This window comes from Arachis stenosperma, chromosome 1 (genome assembly GCF_014773155.1).
Source record: "Arachis stenosperma cultivar V10309 chromosome 1, arast.V10309.gnm1.PFL2, whole genome shotgun sequence".
Taxonomy (NCBI): Eukaryota; Viridiplantae; Streptophyta; class Magnoliopsida; order Fabales; family Fabaceae; genus Arachis; species Arachis stenosperma.
Window position 1 is genome coordinate 12,965,369 of NC_080377.1, and position 15,336 is coordinate 12,980,704.

The window sequence follows — 15,336 nt, forward strand, 5'->3', positions numbered from 1 at the left end:
TGAATGAGTAATTCCATGAGCATCTAAGCCAACAATAATGGAGTTGAACCGTTCGAACAGTTCATCAATGGACTCTCCTTCCTTCATTGCAAACATTTCATATTCCCTGTTTAACATGTCTGTCCGAGTCTTCTTTACAATGGTGGTTCCTTCATGAGTGATTGACAACTTGTCCCAGATTTCCTTTGCCATTGTGCATCGTGATACTCGTCGGTACTCCTCAAAGATGATGGCACAGTTGAGCAGATTGATTGCCTTCGCATTTAACTCCACCTTCTTCCTATCTTCCTCGGACCAGCTTGCTTCTGGTTTAAGAGTGACCACTCCTTCAGCACTTGTGGTAGATGGGAATTGAGGACCTTCTAGGATAATTTTCCATAGTCTGTAATCCACTGCTTGTACAAAAATCTTCATCCTCTCCTTCCAATAGGTATAATTTTTCCCATTGAAAAGGGGAGGTCTGTTGCTTGATTGACCTTCAGCCAGATTGTAAGACACCACGTTTGCGCCACTGTTTTCTGCCATGAGGATCTTTACTCAAAGCTGCAAAGCTTGATCTCTTTGAGACCAAGCTCTGATACCAATTGATGGTTTCAGTGGCTAAAAGAAGGGGGGGTTGAATCTTAGCCCCCTTTTTGCGTGATAACACTTGCTGACTTGGCAGACTAATTCTGGAAACTTTTACTCTTTTTATCTCTTCACTACACACGAGACTTTTTGTTTTGTCTCGTCCCTAGCCACGAGACTTTTCTTTTTGTCTCGTCACTTGGCATGAGAAACTTCTGGTTTTTGCTCCTGTGTAGTTGAAAACAGAAAAGGAGTAGAAAGGAGAAGAAGATTGCACCCAGATATATCCTGGTTCGGCTGCTAAGTGCAGTGCAGCCTACATCCAGTCTCCATCACAAACATGATGGAATTTCACTATAATTAATCTGATTACAACTTGTAAAGTGCTAACCCAACTTACAAGGGGATTCCCACAGAATCATGATACACAACATAGATGAACAAAAGACCTCTAAGACATCTATGGCTTTTTCTTTTAATTTTGCTCTCTCTGCCTTTTTCCGCTCTATGGCTTTTTCATACAAACCTCACTTGTTTGCCTTTTTCCATGAGACTCAAGACATGACAAAATTAAACAGAAAAATTACAAAACAGAGAACATTGAAGGAGAAGAGAAAACTGTTAGCTCAGGTAGCTGATGAGCGGATAATTTATACGCTTTTTGGCATTGTTTTTAGTATGTTTTTAGTATGTTTTAGTTAGTTTTTATTATATTTTTATTAGTTTTTAGTTAAAATTCACTTTTCTGGACTTTACTATGAGTTTGTGTGTTTTTCTGTGATTTCAGGTATTTTCTGGCTGAAATTGAGGGACCTGAGCAAAAATCTGATTCAGAGACTGAAAAGGACTGCAGATGCTGTTGGATTCTGACCTCCCTGCACTCGAAGTGGATTTTCTGGAGCTACAGAAGCCCAATTGGCGCGCTCTCAACGGCGTTGGAAAGTAGACATCCTGGGTCCAGCAATGTATAATAGTCCATACTTTGCCCGAGATTTGATGGCCCAAACCGGCGTTCCAAATCAGCTTAAGAATGCCCGGCGTTAAACGCCAGAACTGGCACAAGAATGGGAGTTAAATGCCCAAACTGGCACAAAAGCTGGCGTTTAACTCCAAGAAGAGTCTCTACACGAAAATGCTTCAATGCTCAGCCCAAGCACACACCAAGTGGGCCCGGAAGTGGATTTTTATGTCATTTACTCATCTTTGTAAACCTTAAGCTACTAGTTCTCTATAAGTAGGACCTTTTGCTATTGTATTTTCATCTCTGGATCTTAGATCATTTTTAGATCTTTGAATCTTTGGATCCTTGATCATTTTGAGTCTTTTGATCATGTATTGGGAGGCTGGCCATTCGGCCATGCCTAGACCTTGTTCTTATGTATTTTCAACGGTGGAGTTTCTACACACCATAGATTAAGGTGTGGAGCTCTGCTGTACCTCGAGTATTAATGCAATTGCTATTGTTCTTCTATTCAATTCGGCTTGTTCTTATTCCAAGATATTCATTCGCACTCAAGAACTTGATGAATGTGATGATTATGTGACGCTCATCATCATTCTCACTTATGAACGTGTGCCTGACAACCACTCCCGTTCTACAAGCAAACAAGGCTTGAATGTTTATCTCTTGGATTCTTTAATCGGAATCTTCGTGGTATAAGCTAGAATTGATGGCGGCATTCAAGAGAATCCGGAAGGTCTAAATCTTGTCTGTGGTATTCTGAGTAGGATTCAATGATTGAATGACTGTGACAAGCTTCAAACTTCTGAAGGCTGGGCGTTAGTGACAGACGCAAAAGAATCAATGGATTCTATTCCAACCTGATTGAGAACCGACAGATGATTAGCCGTGCCGTGACAGGGTGCGTTGAACATTTTCACTGAGAGGACGGGATTGTAGCCACTGACAACGGTGATGCCCAACATACAGCTTGCCATGGAAAGGAGTAAGAAAGGTTGGATGAAGACAGTAGGAAACCAGAGAGACAGAAGGGACAAAGCATCTCCATTCGCTTATCTGAAATTCTCACCAATGAATTACATAAGTATCTCTATCCTTATTTTATGCTTTATTCATATATCATCCATAACCATTTGAATCTGCCTGACTGAGATTTACAAGGTGACCATAGCTTGCTTCATACCAACAATCTCCGTGGGAACGACCCTTACTCGCGTAAGGTTTATTACTTGGACGACCCAGTGCACTTGCTGGTTAGTTGTGCGAAGTTGTGTTTATACCATGGTATTGAGCACCAAGTTTTTGGATTCATTACCAGGGATTATTTGAGTTGTGAAAAGTAGTGATCACAATTTCGTGCACCAAGTTTTTGGCGCCGTTGCCGGGGATTGTTTCGAGTATGGACAACTGACGGTTCATGTTGTTGCTTAGATTAGGTTTTTATCTTCAGAGTTCTTAAGAATGAATTCTAGTGTTTCAAGGTGATGTTCTTATCATCACCAAAGCTGATTGATTCTCATCAATTTAGCTCTTGAATGTAATGTCCTGCTGAAGCTTGGCTAGCCATGTCTAATTTCTTTAGACTGAAGCTTTAGACTAACATTGCATGATTCCTGGAATTCTCATTAAGAATTTTGGCATCTTTATTTTCTTTCCCACTTAATTTTCGAAAAATCCAAAAAAAAATTACAAAATCATAAAAAACCAAAAATATTGTATGTTTCTTGTTGAGTCTAGAGTCTCATGTTAAGTTTGGTGTCAATTGCATGTTTCTGTTCTTCTTGCATTTTTCGAATTCATGCATGTGTCTTCATTAATCTTCAAGTTATTCTTGATGATTTCCTTGTTTTGATCTTTAAATTCTCTTGACTTGAGTATTTTGTTATATGCATTCTCATTTTGTTAGTGTCAATAGTATACAAACTTCTAAGTTTGGTGTCTTGCATGCATTGTTATTTGATTTTAGTTGCATTTTGATTATTAAAAATCCAAAAAATTTTTAATTTGTGTCTTTTCAAGTCAATAATACAGAGAATTGAAGATTCAGAATATACAGCAGAGGAATTACACAGAAAAAGCTGGGCGTTCAAAACGCCCAGTGAGGAAGGCAAACTGGCGTTTAAACGCCAGCCAGGGTGCCTGGCTGGGCGTTTAACACCCAAAAGGGTAGTGCTTTGGGCGTTAAACGCCAGAATGTGCACCATTCTGGGCGTTTAACGCCAGGATGGCATAAGAGGGAAGATTCTGTTTTCAATTCAAATTTTTTTTCAAGTTTTCAAAATTTTTCAAAATTAAATCTTTTTCAAATCATATCTTTTCAATCAAATCTTTTTCAAAATCAATTTCTTTCCATTTTCAAAAATACTTGCTATCAATTAATGATTTGATTCAACATTTCAAGTATGTTGCCTTTTTTGTTGAGAAAGATTTAATGTTTGAATCATATCTTTTCTTGTTAGCCAAGTCATTAATTTTTAAAATAAAATCTTTTTAGATTATTTTTCAAATCATATCTTCTCAATCACATCTTTTTAAAACCATAACTTTTCAATCATATCTTTTTAATCACATCTTTTTCAAAACAGTTTTCAATCATATCTTCTTAATTTCTAATTTCAAAATCTTTTTCAAAAATTACTTGATTTCTTTTCCACTCTTGGTTTTCAAAAATCAATTAGTGTTTTTCAAAATATTTTAAAAATCTTTTACTTAATTTTCGAAAATTACTTCCCCTCTTCTCACATCCTTCTATTTATGGACTAACACTATTCCTCAAGGAACAATTCGAACTCCATCTCTTTTGATAAGTTCAAATTCTTCTACCTCTCCTTCTATTTTTCTTTTCCTCTGACACCTCAATGAATCTCTATACTGTGACATAGAGGATTCCATATTTTCTTGTTCTCTTTTCTTTCATATGAGCAGGAGCAAAGACAAAAGCATTCTTGTTGAGGCTGACCCTGAACCTGAAAGGACCTTGAAGCGAAAGCTAAGAGAAGCTAAGGCACAACTCTCTGCAGAGGATCTAACAGAAATCTTCAAAGAAAAAGAACCCATGACAGCCAAAAACAACAACAATGCCAACAATGCAAGGAAGGTGTTGGGTGACTTTACTGCACCTACTCCCGACTTCTATGGGAGAAGCATCTCTATCCCTGCCATTGGAGCAAACAACTTTGAGCTTAAGCCTCAATTAGTTTCTCTGATGCAACAGAATTGCAAGTTCCATGGACTTCCATTGGAAGATCCTCATCAGTTCGTAGCTGAATTCTTGCAAATCTGTGACACTGTCAAGACTAATGGGGTTGACCCTGAGGTCTACAGACTTATGCTATTCCCTTTTGCTGTAAGAGACAGAGCTAGGATTTGGTTGGACTCACAACCTAAAGAAAGCCTGAACTCTTGGGAAAAGCTAGTCAATGCCTTCTTGGCAAAGTTCTTTCCACCTCAAAAATTGAGTAAGCTTAGAGTGAAATTCCAAACTTTCAAACAGAAGGAAGGAGAATCCCTCTATGAAGCTTGGGAAAGATACAAATAATTGATCAGAAAGTGTCCTTCTAACATGCTTTCTGAATGGAGCATCATAGGTATTTTCTATGATGGTCTGTCTGAACTATCCAAGATGTCTTTGGATAGCTCTGCTGGAGGATCTCTTCATCTGAAGAAGACGCCTACAGAAGCTCAAGAACTAATTGAAATGGTTGCAAATAACCAATTCATGTACACTTCTGAAAGGAATCCTGTGAACAATGGGACAAATTAGAAGAAAAGGAGTTCTTGAGATTGATACTCTGAATGCCATATTGGCTCAAAACAAAATATTGACTCAGCAAGTCAATTTGATCTCTCAAAGTCTGGCTGGAATGCAAAATGCACCAGGCAGTACTAAGGATGCTTTATCTGAAGAAGAAGCTTATGATCCTGAGAACCCTTCAATGGAAGAGGTGAATTACATGGGAGAACCCTATGGAAACACCTATAATTCTTCATGGAGAAATCATCCAAATCTCTCATGGAAGGATCAACAGAGACCTCAACAAGGTTTCAACAACAATAATGGTGGAAGAAACAGGTTTAGCAATGGCAAGCCTTTTCCATCATCTTCTCAGCAACAAACAGAGAATTCTAAGCAGAGCCACTCTGACTTAGCAACCATGGTCTCTGATCTAATCAAAACCACTCAAAGTTTCATGACTGAAACAAGGTCCTCCATTAGGAATTTGGAGGAACAAATGGGACAGCTGAGCAAGAAAATTACTGAACTCCCTCCTAGTACTCTTCCAAGCAATACAGAAGAGAATCCAAAAGGAGAATGCAAGGCCATTAACATGACCTACATGGCCGAACTAGGAGAGGAGGAAGAGGCAGTGAACGCCACTGAGGAAGACCTCAATGGACGTCCACTGGCCTCCAATGAGTTCCCCAATGAGAAACCATGGGAATCTGAGGCTCACACTGAGACTATAGAGATTCCATTAGATTTACTTCTGCCATTCATGAGCTCTGATGAGTATTCTTCCTCTGAAGAGGATGAGTATGTCACTGAAGAGAAAGTTGCTAAATACCTTAGAGCAATCATGAAGCTAAATGACAAGTTATTTGGTAATGAGACTTGGGAGGATGAACCCCTTTTGCTCACCAAAGAACTGGATAACTTGTCCAGGCAGAAATTACCTCAAAAGAGACAAGACCCTGGGAAGTTTTCAATACCTTGTACCATAGGCACCATGACCTTTAAGAAGGCCCTATGTGACCTAGGGTCAAGTATAAACCTCATGCCTCTCTCTGTAATGGAGAAGCTAGGGATCTTTGAGGTGCAAGCTGCAAGAATCTCACTAGAGATGGCAGACAGTTCAAGAAAACAAGCTTATGGACTTGTAGAGGATGTTTTGGTAAAGATTGAAGACCATTACATCCCTGCTGATTTCATAGTCCTAGAGACTGGGAAGTGCATGGATGAATCCATCATCCTTGGCAGACCCTTCCTAGCCACAGCAAAGGCTGTGATTGATGTGGACAGAGGAGAATTGATCATTCAAGTGAATGAAGAATCCTTTGTGTTTAAGGCTCAAGGATATCCCTCTGTCACCATAGAGAGGAAGCATGAAGAGCTTCTCTCAAAACAGAGTCAAACAGAGCCCCCACAGTCAAACTCTAAGTTTGGTGTTGGGAGGCCACAACCAAATTCTAAGTTTGGTATTGAACCCCCACATTCAAACTCTAAGTTTGGTGTTGGGAGGTTCCAACATTGCTCTGAGTATCTTTGAGGCTCCATGAGAGCCCACTGTCAAGCTACTGATATTAAAGAAGCGCTTGTTGGGAGGCAACCTAATGTTATATTTAATCTATTTTCCTTTGTTATTTTATGTTTTCTGTAGGTTGATGATCATGAGAAGTCACAAAATCAATTGAAAAAGCAAAAACAGAATGAAAAACAGAAAGAAAAACAGCGCACCCTGGAGGAAGACCTTGCTGGCGTTTAAACGCCAGTAAGAGTAGCAAATGGGCGTTTAACGCCCAGTCTGGCACCATTCTGGGCGTTTAACGCCAGAAAGGGGCATCAGACTGGCGTTAAACGCCAGGAAAGGGCAAGAAGCTGGCGTTAAACACCAGAAAGAGGCACCAGCCCGGCGTTTAACGCCAGAATTGGCACATAGAGCAATTTTGCTCGCCACTTGGTGCATGGATGACTTTTTCTTAACACCTCAGGATCTGTGGACCCCACAGGATCCCCACCTACCCCACCACTCTCTCTCTTCTTCACCTATTCACCAATCACCTCAAAACCTCTTCCCCAAAAACCTCTCACCTATCAAATCCCATCTTTCTCTTCACCACTCACATCCATCCTTCATAAAACCTCACCTACCTCACCATTCAAATTCAAACCACTTTTCCACCCAAACCCACCCTCCCATAGCCGAACCCTACCCCTCTCTCCACCCCTATATAAACCCATCTTCACTCCTTCATTTTCACACACCCTAAATACTACTTCTCCCCCTTTGGCCGAACCACAAAGCCATCTCCATCTCCTCTATTTCTTCTTCTTCTACTCTCTTCTTTCTTCTTTTTCTCGAGGACGAGCAAACCTTTTAAGTTTGGTGTGGTAAAAGCATTGCTTTTTGTTTTTCCATAACCATTTATGGCATCCAAGGCTGGAGAAACCTCTAGAAAGAGGAAAGGGAATGCAAAAGCTTCCACCTCCGAGTCATGGGAGATGGAGAGATTCATCTCAAGGGTGCATCAAGACCACTTCTATGAAGTTGTGGCCTTGAAGAAGGTGATCCCTGAGGTCCCTTTCAAACTCAAAAAGAGTGAATATCCGGAGATCCGACATGAGATCTGAAGAAGAGGTTGGGAAGTTCTTACCAACCCCATTCAACAAGTCGGAATCTTAATGGTTCAAGAGTTCTATGCCAATGCATGGATCACCAAGAACCATGATCAAAGTGTGAATCTGGACCCAAAGAATTGGCTTACAATGGTTCGGGGGAAATACTTAGATTTTAGTCCGGAAAATGTAAGGTTGGCATTCAACTTGCCCATGATGCAAGGAGATGAACACCCTTACACTAGAAGGGTCAACTTTGATCAAAGGTTGGACCAAGTCCTCACAGTCATTTGTGAAGAGGGCGCCCAATAGAAGAGAGATTCAAGAGGGAAGCCGGTTCAACTAAGAAGGCATGACCTCAAGCCCGTGGCTAGGGGAAGGTTGGAGTTTATCCAACGCTCAATCATTCCCACTAGCAACCGGTCTGAAGTTACTCTAGACCGGGCCATCATGATTCATAGCATCATGATTGGAGAAGAAGTAGAAGTTCATGAGGTTATAGCCCAAGAACTTTATAAGGTGGCGGACAAGTCCTCTACCTTGGCAAGGTTAGCCTTTCCTCATCTCATTTGTCACCTCTGTTATTCAGTTGGAGTTGACATAGAGGGAGACATCCCCATTGATGAGGACAAGCCCATCACTAAGAAAAGGATGGAGCAAACAAGAGATCTCACTCATCATGAAATCTCTGAGATACCTCAAGGGATGCACTTTCCTCCACAAAACTATTGGGAGCAAATCAACAACTCCCACTACAAGAAAAACACCCATTCAGGTACACTTGAAAAGTGTAGCTAAAAGTGAAAAAAAATGATGCCTTAGGCTACGGCTACGCTTTTTGGGCTACGGCTACGCTTTTTGGGGTGATTCCTATTCAGCCGTTGCCTATTCTCAAAGGCTACGCTTTTCTGCACCAAGGGCTACGCTTTTGACGTTTAGGAATAGGCTACGCTTTTCAAGTGATGCTGTCCAGGACCAAAGGCTACGCTTTTCAGCTTTCATTTTTTCAGAATAGGCTACGCTTTTCAACGCTACTGCATCACTTGTAAAGGGTAGCCACATTGTATACCATAGCTACTTTTTATAAGCGTAGCCTTAGGTCCCTCATTTTTTTGTATACTACAGCTACTATATATAAGTGTAGGCTTAGGTCTCATTTTTTTTCTATATATATCTAATAATTATTAATACAACATAATAGTTAATAATATGATTACATATATAATAATTCTGCATTTTTATTTAAATGAGTTGAATATTATAAAATAAAAATAAATACATAATTATACTTATAATACACTTATAATAATTATACTTATAAATGCCTGGTAAGAGAAGTGGTGATTTACTACAAAGTTATGAGCTTCAAGAAATTCAAAGAAATAACACACTTATAATAAATTGCAAATCAGTATGTTCTTCTATTATCATAGAAATATCATCATGTTAAGGACATTTTTGTTGTGTGGGGGGGGGGGGGGACTATAAGCCAACTTGTTCAACTATTGAGTTACTAACTTCAGTCAGCTCTTGGTCAGGGCTCCTCGCCAATAGAGACACTTCCAGTCTTGCATCATTGTTGTCAGCTAGTTGAGCTTCAAAATCTTCATCAAATGCAACTGACAAAGGTGATTTCAAATTCAGAATGATATATTAAAATTGATATTATAAAGCAAAAGATAGATAGCTAGGTAAATTAATTATACAACAAAATAATTAAGTTTTGTACCTGAACCATAGAGAGACAGTAGCTTTAGCTCCTTTAGGTAAAACTTTATAATCATAGGATTTAAGAAGTTCAGCACTGGCCAATGGATTCCCGCCAAAGGTACTGTAATCAATAATATACAAAGAAGTTCAGCATTCTTCTCTTGTTTAATTAATAAACAAATTTGCTTTCATTTCAATAAATGAAATTACTCGACCTATACAGAAGACTAAAAAATATTGCCAAGTGGTAAACAGAAGTATAAAACTTCAGACAACAGTCACAACTATCGGTAAGAAAATGTAAATAAAGGAATCATAATAAAGACCATTTATAAAAAGCATTTGTATGATAAAATCAAACCTTCCATGCTCTCCTGGTTTTATACAAAGCATTACATCCTTGTCTGCAAGAACTGCACTCACAGGAAAAACTCCTCCACCCAATGCTTTCCCTAGTATTTGAGTAAAAAGACAGAATAAGGTTCAACTCATAGTGCTGGGAAAGAATAAAAAGATATACAGTTCACAAGGTTAAGCTGATTTCTATTTTCTAACCACAACATCTGGGCGAACTTCTTCCCGGTCACAAGCCAGCATCTTCCATGTTCTTGCTAACCCAGTTTGTATTTCGTCTGCAATCATCAGCACATTATATCTGGTGCAAAGATCTCTAACAGCTTTCAAATAGCCATCCGGAGGAATGATTACCTTCAAATAAATAATAAAAACCTATCAAAAGATGCAACCGAGATATGTACTTTGAGAAATCAGAACATAATAAAAATATGAATATTCAACCGAATGTCATGGCTCTTGACCAAAATGAAATCTATAAGCACACCTATCTTTTTCTTAGCCAAAGAATTTGAAGAAGCAACAAGGATTTCCCACTGCATGTAAACATAATATAAAACAATCAAATGGTGAGACCAGAAATAACACCATCAAACTATAACATCAGGGTATAATGTATATAGCAACTTCTTTAGCATCTCAATTTTCAATTCAACCAACAAGGTGAGTGTTGCCAAGCAGATTAAGTGTTCTCAAAAGATCATACCCCAGCTTCACCCTGGATGGGTTCCAAAAGAAAGCCAGCTATGTGTTCTCCTTTTTCTGAATTTTTTCACAGAAAAAAAATCAAAGATCAGTTAATTTAAACTAAAATATAGTGATGAAAATGTAAAGCAAAGTATGGGAGCACTAAGAACCTTTAAAAATTCTTTCAAGGGCTTCTGCATCACCAAAATCAACTTTAAGATGGCCAGGCAATAAAGGACCAGAACCCCGGGTAGCTTCATTGTCACAACTCATAGATATAACAGCTAGTGTACGGCCATGGAAGCAGCCACAACATGACACAATAATAGCCTGCCACAAGTATCCGTGAACATAAATAGACAAACACCAGGAAAATTCAAATCTGCATCTCATAAACAGAAAAGAAGATGCTATATTTTGAAGAGTAGACTTCCTTCATTTTATCTTTGCAGAGGAGGAGTACCAATACATCTTACAAGCATTTAGTTTCCAAAATATTTATTGAGAACATATGTCAAAACAGATTCTTCAGGCCATAGCTAAAGCATTTCTCCCTTTAGTTTTGCAAATACTATTAATATCCATAGAGAAAACGGGGTTGGGGGAGGAAAAATAAAGTCATAAAGTATTGTGGATTTCAGCTTAGCATGTCATGAGATATTCCTTGTGTACTAGGCCACAGACCCACACTAAGCAAACATTCACTTCAACCTCAACCTTGGAAAATGTAAAACATTAAGATATGACTACTGTTAAGATGATCTCATTGTTATACCTCATCTTTGGGAATTCTTTTCTTTTCATAACCCCACTTTCTTGCTAATTTCAGAGCTGTTTCCACTCCTTCAGCACCAGTGTTCATGGGAAGAACCATATCATAACCAAGCATACTTGTCAAATGCTCAGCAAATGGTGGAAACCGATCATTGTAAAAGGCTCGAGAGCTCAGCGTCAGTTTTTCTGCCTGCTCTGTTAAGGCTTTCAGAATTTTAGGATGGTAATGTCCCTAAGGAAAAGACAGGCACTTCAATATATTTAATATTTTGCTTTTCAAATCCTAAACACAACGGGCATGAAAAATTGATCAATTTTGCTTAGACAAAGTTTCCTAGGGTTATATATTTAATATTTTTTAACTTCTCAGACCATAAATAAACAGAGGGGTTGGAGAATTTCAAAGACGGGATCAATCAAGTCTGTTTACCAACTTCTATTTGTAAGAAATCCCATTTCAATTTGGTTTCTTTTCTTATCAACAACAGAACCAACTTTCCCACCAATAAAAGTCCTCGACTCATATATATCCACCTGATCGAGAGCAATTAGAAGTAAACATACTAGATAAAATGCATTAGCTAGAATATCCTAATAAATTTAACACCATAATTGTGTTAAGAAACTGACCAAATCACTCCCCTTTGCTTCAAAAATCAAGTTTACCATGTACACCATAACATCCAATTTCAAAATAACATTTTCTTCGTTCCATACTGATAAGTCGCTTTGACTTTTCACATATATTCATAAATCAAAGTATCAAAATGACTTATAAAATATGAAATGGAGGAAGTGTGATATTAAAGATTAAAGGAGCTAAACCTCGTGTCCTTGATCCAAGAGTTTCACTGTAGTTGATATGCCAGAAAGCCCAGCTCCAATGATGGCAACTTTTAGCTTTGGTCCTCGATAATGTTCTGGCTCCGGCGAAAACAGCCCTTTTGGCGCTGGCAGGAAACCATTTCATTTGTCAAACTTACAGCTCAGCTCAATTACTTAATAACTAAACCTGGTAACATGGCAAACCAGATTCATTCATAAGCTCACACCACTCCCCTATGATATGTGTTGCGTACTCAGGTTTGAGACTTGATTAGGGTCAATAGTGGATGAGAACTCTTAATATTTTGTGTATAACTGTGTGTGTAGTATAGGTGTGTGTTGTGATATTATAATACTCAAAATTATAGGCTATCCAATTTATGACAAAAAAAAACATAAATAGAAAACTGAAATATAACATGAGTAACATGGTGAATATGCAGCTAGCATACATAGTAATTAAAATATTTAATAATTGGACTTACAATGTTCCAGCGAATTGTGTGCTAAGATAAGCTTGGTCTTCAGGGAAGAACCTGGCAAGGCCAAAGTCTCCAATCTTGGGATGAAACTTATGATCAAGAAGAATGTTGCTTGCTTTGATGTCTTGGTGAACAATTCTTAGATGTGAATCCTCATGAAGGTACTGCAATCCCCTTTCCACGCCTAGAACAATTTGGAACCTAGTGCTCCAATGCAGGAATCGATCAGCATTGTTCCCTGCATGAGGGGAACATTCAAAGTTTCAATTTGCTCTGTTTAACCAATCCTAAGCTCTTGTGGGAATTAAAAAAAGAAGGGATACCATATATGAAGAGGTCCAAACTTCTGTATTCACAATCCTAACCATCCTTCACAATCCAGTATTCACCCACAGGCACAGAAATTCAGCAAAAATTAATGAAATTGAAAGTTCAAACACTCCCCTTCCCTCTCTTCCAATCCAATACAACTTCTAAAATATATTGTTGCCTACAGAGACATCGAAACTAAAATTGAAATGAGAATGAAATGAAAGTTGAAGAGGGAGAGAGAGAGACAGAGGTTAGGAGTACGGACAGGAGCACGGCAAGCCCTAGCTGCGGCGGCGGCTTCAATCGACCCCAGGAGCGACGACAGTGCACGGCGGAACAGCCTCCTCTCTTGCGTCGCATCTTCGTCCTCTCTCTCCATCTCGTCTGCAAATCGTCTCTCTCTCCCCTCCGGGCTCCCTGCTCTGCGACGGCAATGGCGGCGGCTGCAGCGACGTTGTGGCGGTGACCCCCTCTCACTCTCTATTCTCTCGATCGCGCTCTCTCATCTCCGTCTCCCTCCTCTCCTCCCTCTGGTTCACTCTTTCTCTCGGATCTGGGTGTGTGTGTGTGAAAGGGGGCGTGGTGGCAGTGGTGAGTGATGGTGAGAATGAGTGTGAGTGTGTGGGTGTGTTAGGGAAGGGTTTTCAACAATTAATTCGAAGGTGATTTGCGAAGGTGAGGGGCGAAACTTTTTTCTGATCAGAAGGCGAAAGTGAGGGTATTCGAAGGTGAGTGTGATTTGGTGATAAAGAAAAGAAAAATTACTAAGTGTTTGGGTGCATTTGGCCTAGATACATTAGGCTACGCTTTTAAAGTGCACCCAAAACTTAACAAATAGGCTACCCTTTAAAAGCGTCTCCTTTGATATGAAAAGTGAACCTATAGATATCAACCTATGGCTACGCTTTATAAGTGATTTCTATAATACCTAAGGCTACGCTTTTTAAATGATGCCGCATTTGTGTATCCTTTTCTCTTATAAAAAGGCAACACGGAGAAAAGCGTAGCCTATTCTATGAATAGGCTACGCTTTTCAAATGTAGCTTAAAAAAAGTGTGGCTTAATGGGTATTTTTCTTGTAGTGTCCCTAGGAGAATTGAGTTCCAACATGGGACAACTAAGGGTGGAGCACCAAGAACATTCCATCCTCCTCCATGAAATTAGAGAAGATCAAAGAATCATGAGAGAGGAGCAACAAAGGCAAGGAAGAGACATTGAGGAGCTCAAGCACTCCATAAGATCTTCAAGAGGAAGAACAAGCCGCCATCACTAAGGTGGACCCGTTCTTTAATTTCCTTGTTCTTTATTTTCCTGTTTTTCGAAAAATCATGCTTATGTTTATCTACGTTTGTGACTTGTGATCAGTGTCTTAGTGTCTATGCCTTAAAGTTATGAATGTCCTATGAATCCATCACCTTTCTTAAATAAAAAATGTTCTTAATTAAAAAAGAGAAGAATTGCATGAATTTTAAATTTTATAACAGATTAATTATTTTGATGTAGTGGCAATACTTTTGTTTTCTGAATGTATGCTTAAATAGTGCATATGTCTTTTGAATTTGTGGTTCATGAATGGTTGGCTCTTGAAAGAATGATGAAAAAGGAGATATGTTACTGAGGATCTGAAAAATCATAAAAATGATTCTTGAAGCAAGAAAAAGCAGTGAACACAAAAAAAACGAAAAAAAAGGGAGAAAGAGAAAAAGAAAGAAGAAGAAAGAAATAAAGTTGTGATCCAAGGCAAAAAGAGTGTGCTTAAGAACCCTGGACACCTCTAATTGGGGACTCTAGCAAAGCTGAGTCACAATCTGAAAAGGTTCACCCAATTATGTGTCTGTGGCATGTATGTATCCGGTGGTAATACTGGAAGACAGAGTGCTTTGGGCCACGGCCAAGACTCATAAAGTAGCTGTGTTCAAGAATCATCATACTTAACTAGGAGAATCAATAACACTATCTGGATTCTGAGTTCCTATAGAAGCCAATCATTCTGAATTTCAAAGGATAGAGTGAGATGCCAAAACTGTTCAGAGGCAAAAAGCTAAAAGCCCCGCTCATCTAATTAATACTGATCTTCATAGATCTTTTTGGAATTCATTGCATATTCTCTTCTTTTTATCTTATTTGATTTTCAGTTGCTTGGGGACAAGCAACAATTTAAGTTTGGTGTTGTGATGAGCGGATAATTTATACGCTTTTTGGCATTGTTTTTAGTATGTTTTTAGTATGTTTTAGTTAGTTTTTATTATATTTTTATTAGTTTTTAGTTAAAATTTACTTTTCTGGACTTTACTATGAGTTTGTGTGTTTTTCTGTGATTTCAGGTATTT

The 15,336-nt window shown here is 38.8% G+C and overlaps 1 protein-coding gene and 1 non-coding gene across 2 annotated transcripts; both read right to left on the reverse strand.

The window, feature by feature from the left end:
* Positions 1–4,988: 4,988 nt before the first annotated feature.
* LOC130955110 (small nucleolar RNA R71) lies at positions 4,989–5,096 on the reverse strand. Its single transcript, XR_009076600.1, has one exon. It is a non-coding gene; the product is annotated as a small nucleolar RNA R71 (small nucleolar RNA).
* Positions 5,097–9,340: 4,244 nt separating this feature from the next.
* Positions 9,341–13,385, reverse strand: LOC130975514 (ornithine aminotransferase, mitochondrial-like). Its single transcript, XM_057900305.1, has 10 exons — positions 13,268–13,385; positions 12,698–12,832; positions 12,213–12,337; positions 11,389–11,619; positions 10,784–10,943; positions 10,633–10,688; positions 10,127–10,280; positions 9,934–10,030; positions 9,592–9,693; positions 9,341–9,481 (listed from the first exon to the last, which is right to left on the reverse strand). The coding sequence occupies exons 1-10, from the start codon at positions 13,383–13,385 to the stop codon at positions 9,472–9,474; spliced, it is 1,188 nt and encodes a 395-aa protein (XP_057756288.1). The 3' UTR covers positions 9,341–9,471.
* Positions 13,386–15,336: the final 1,951 nt, after the last annotated feature.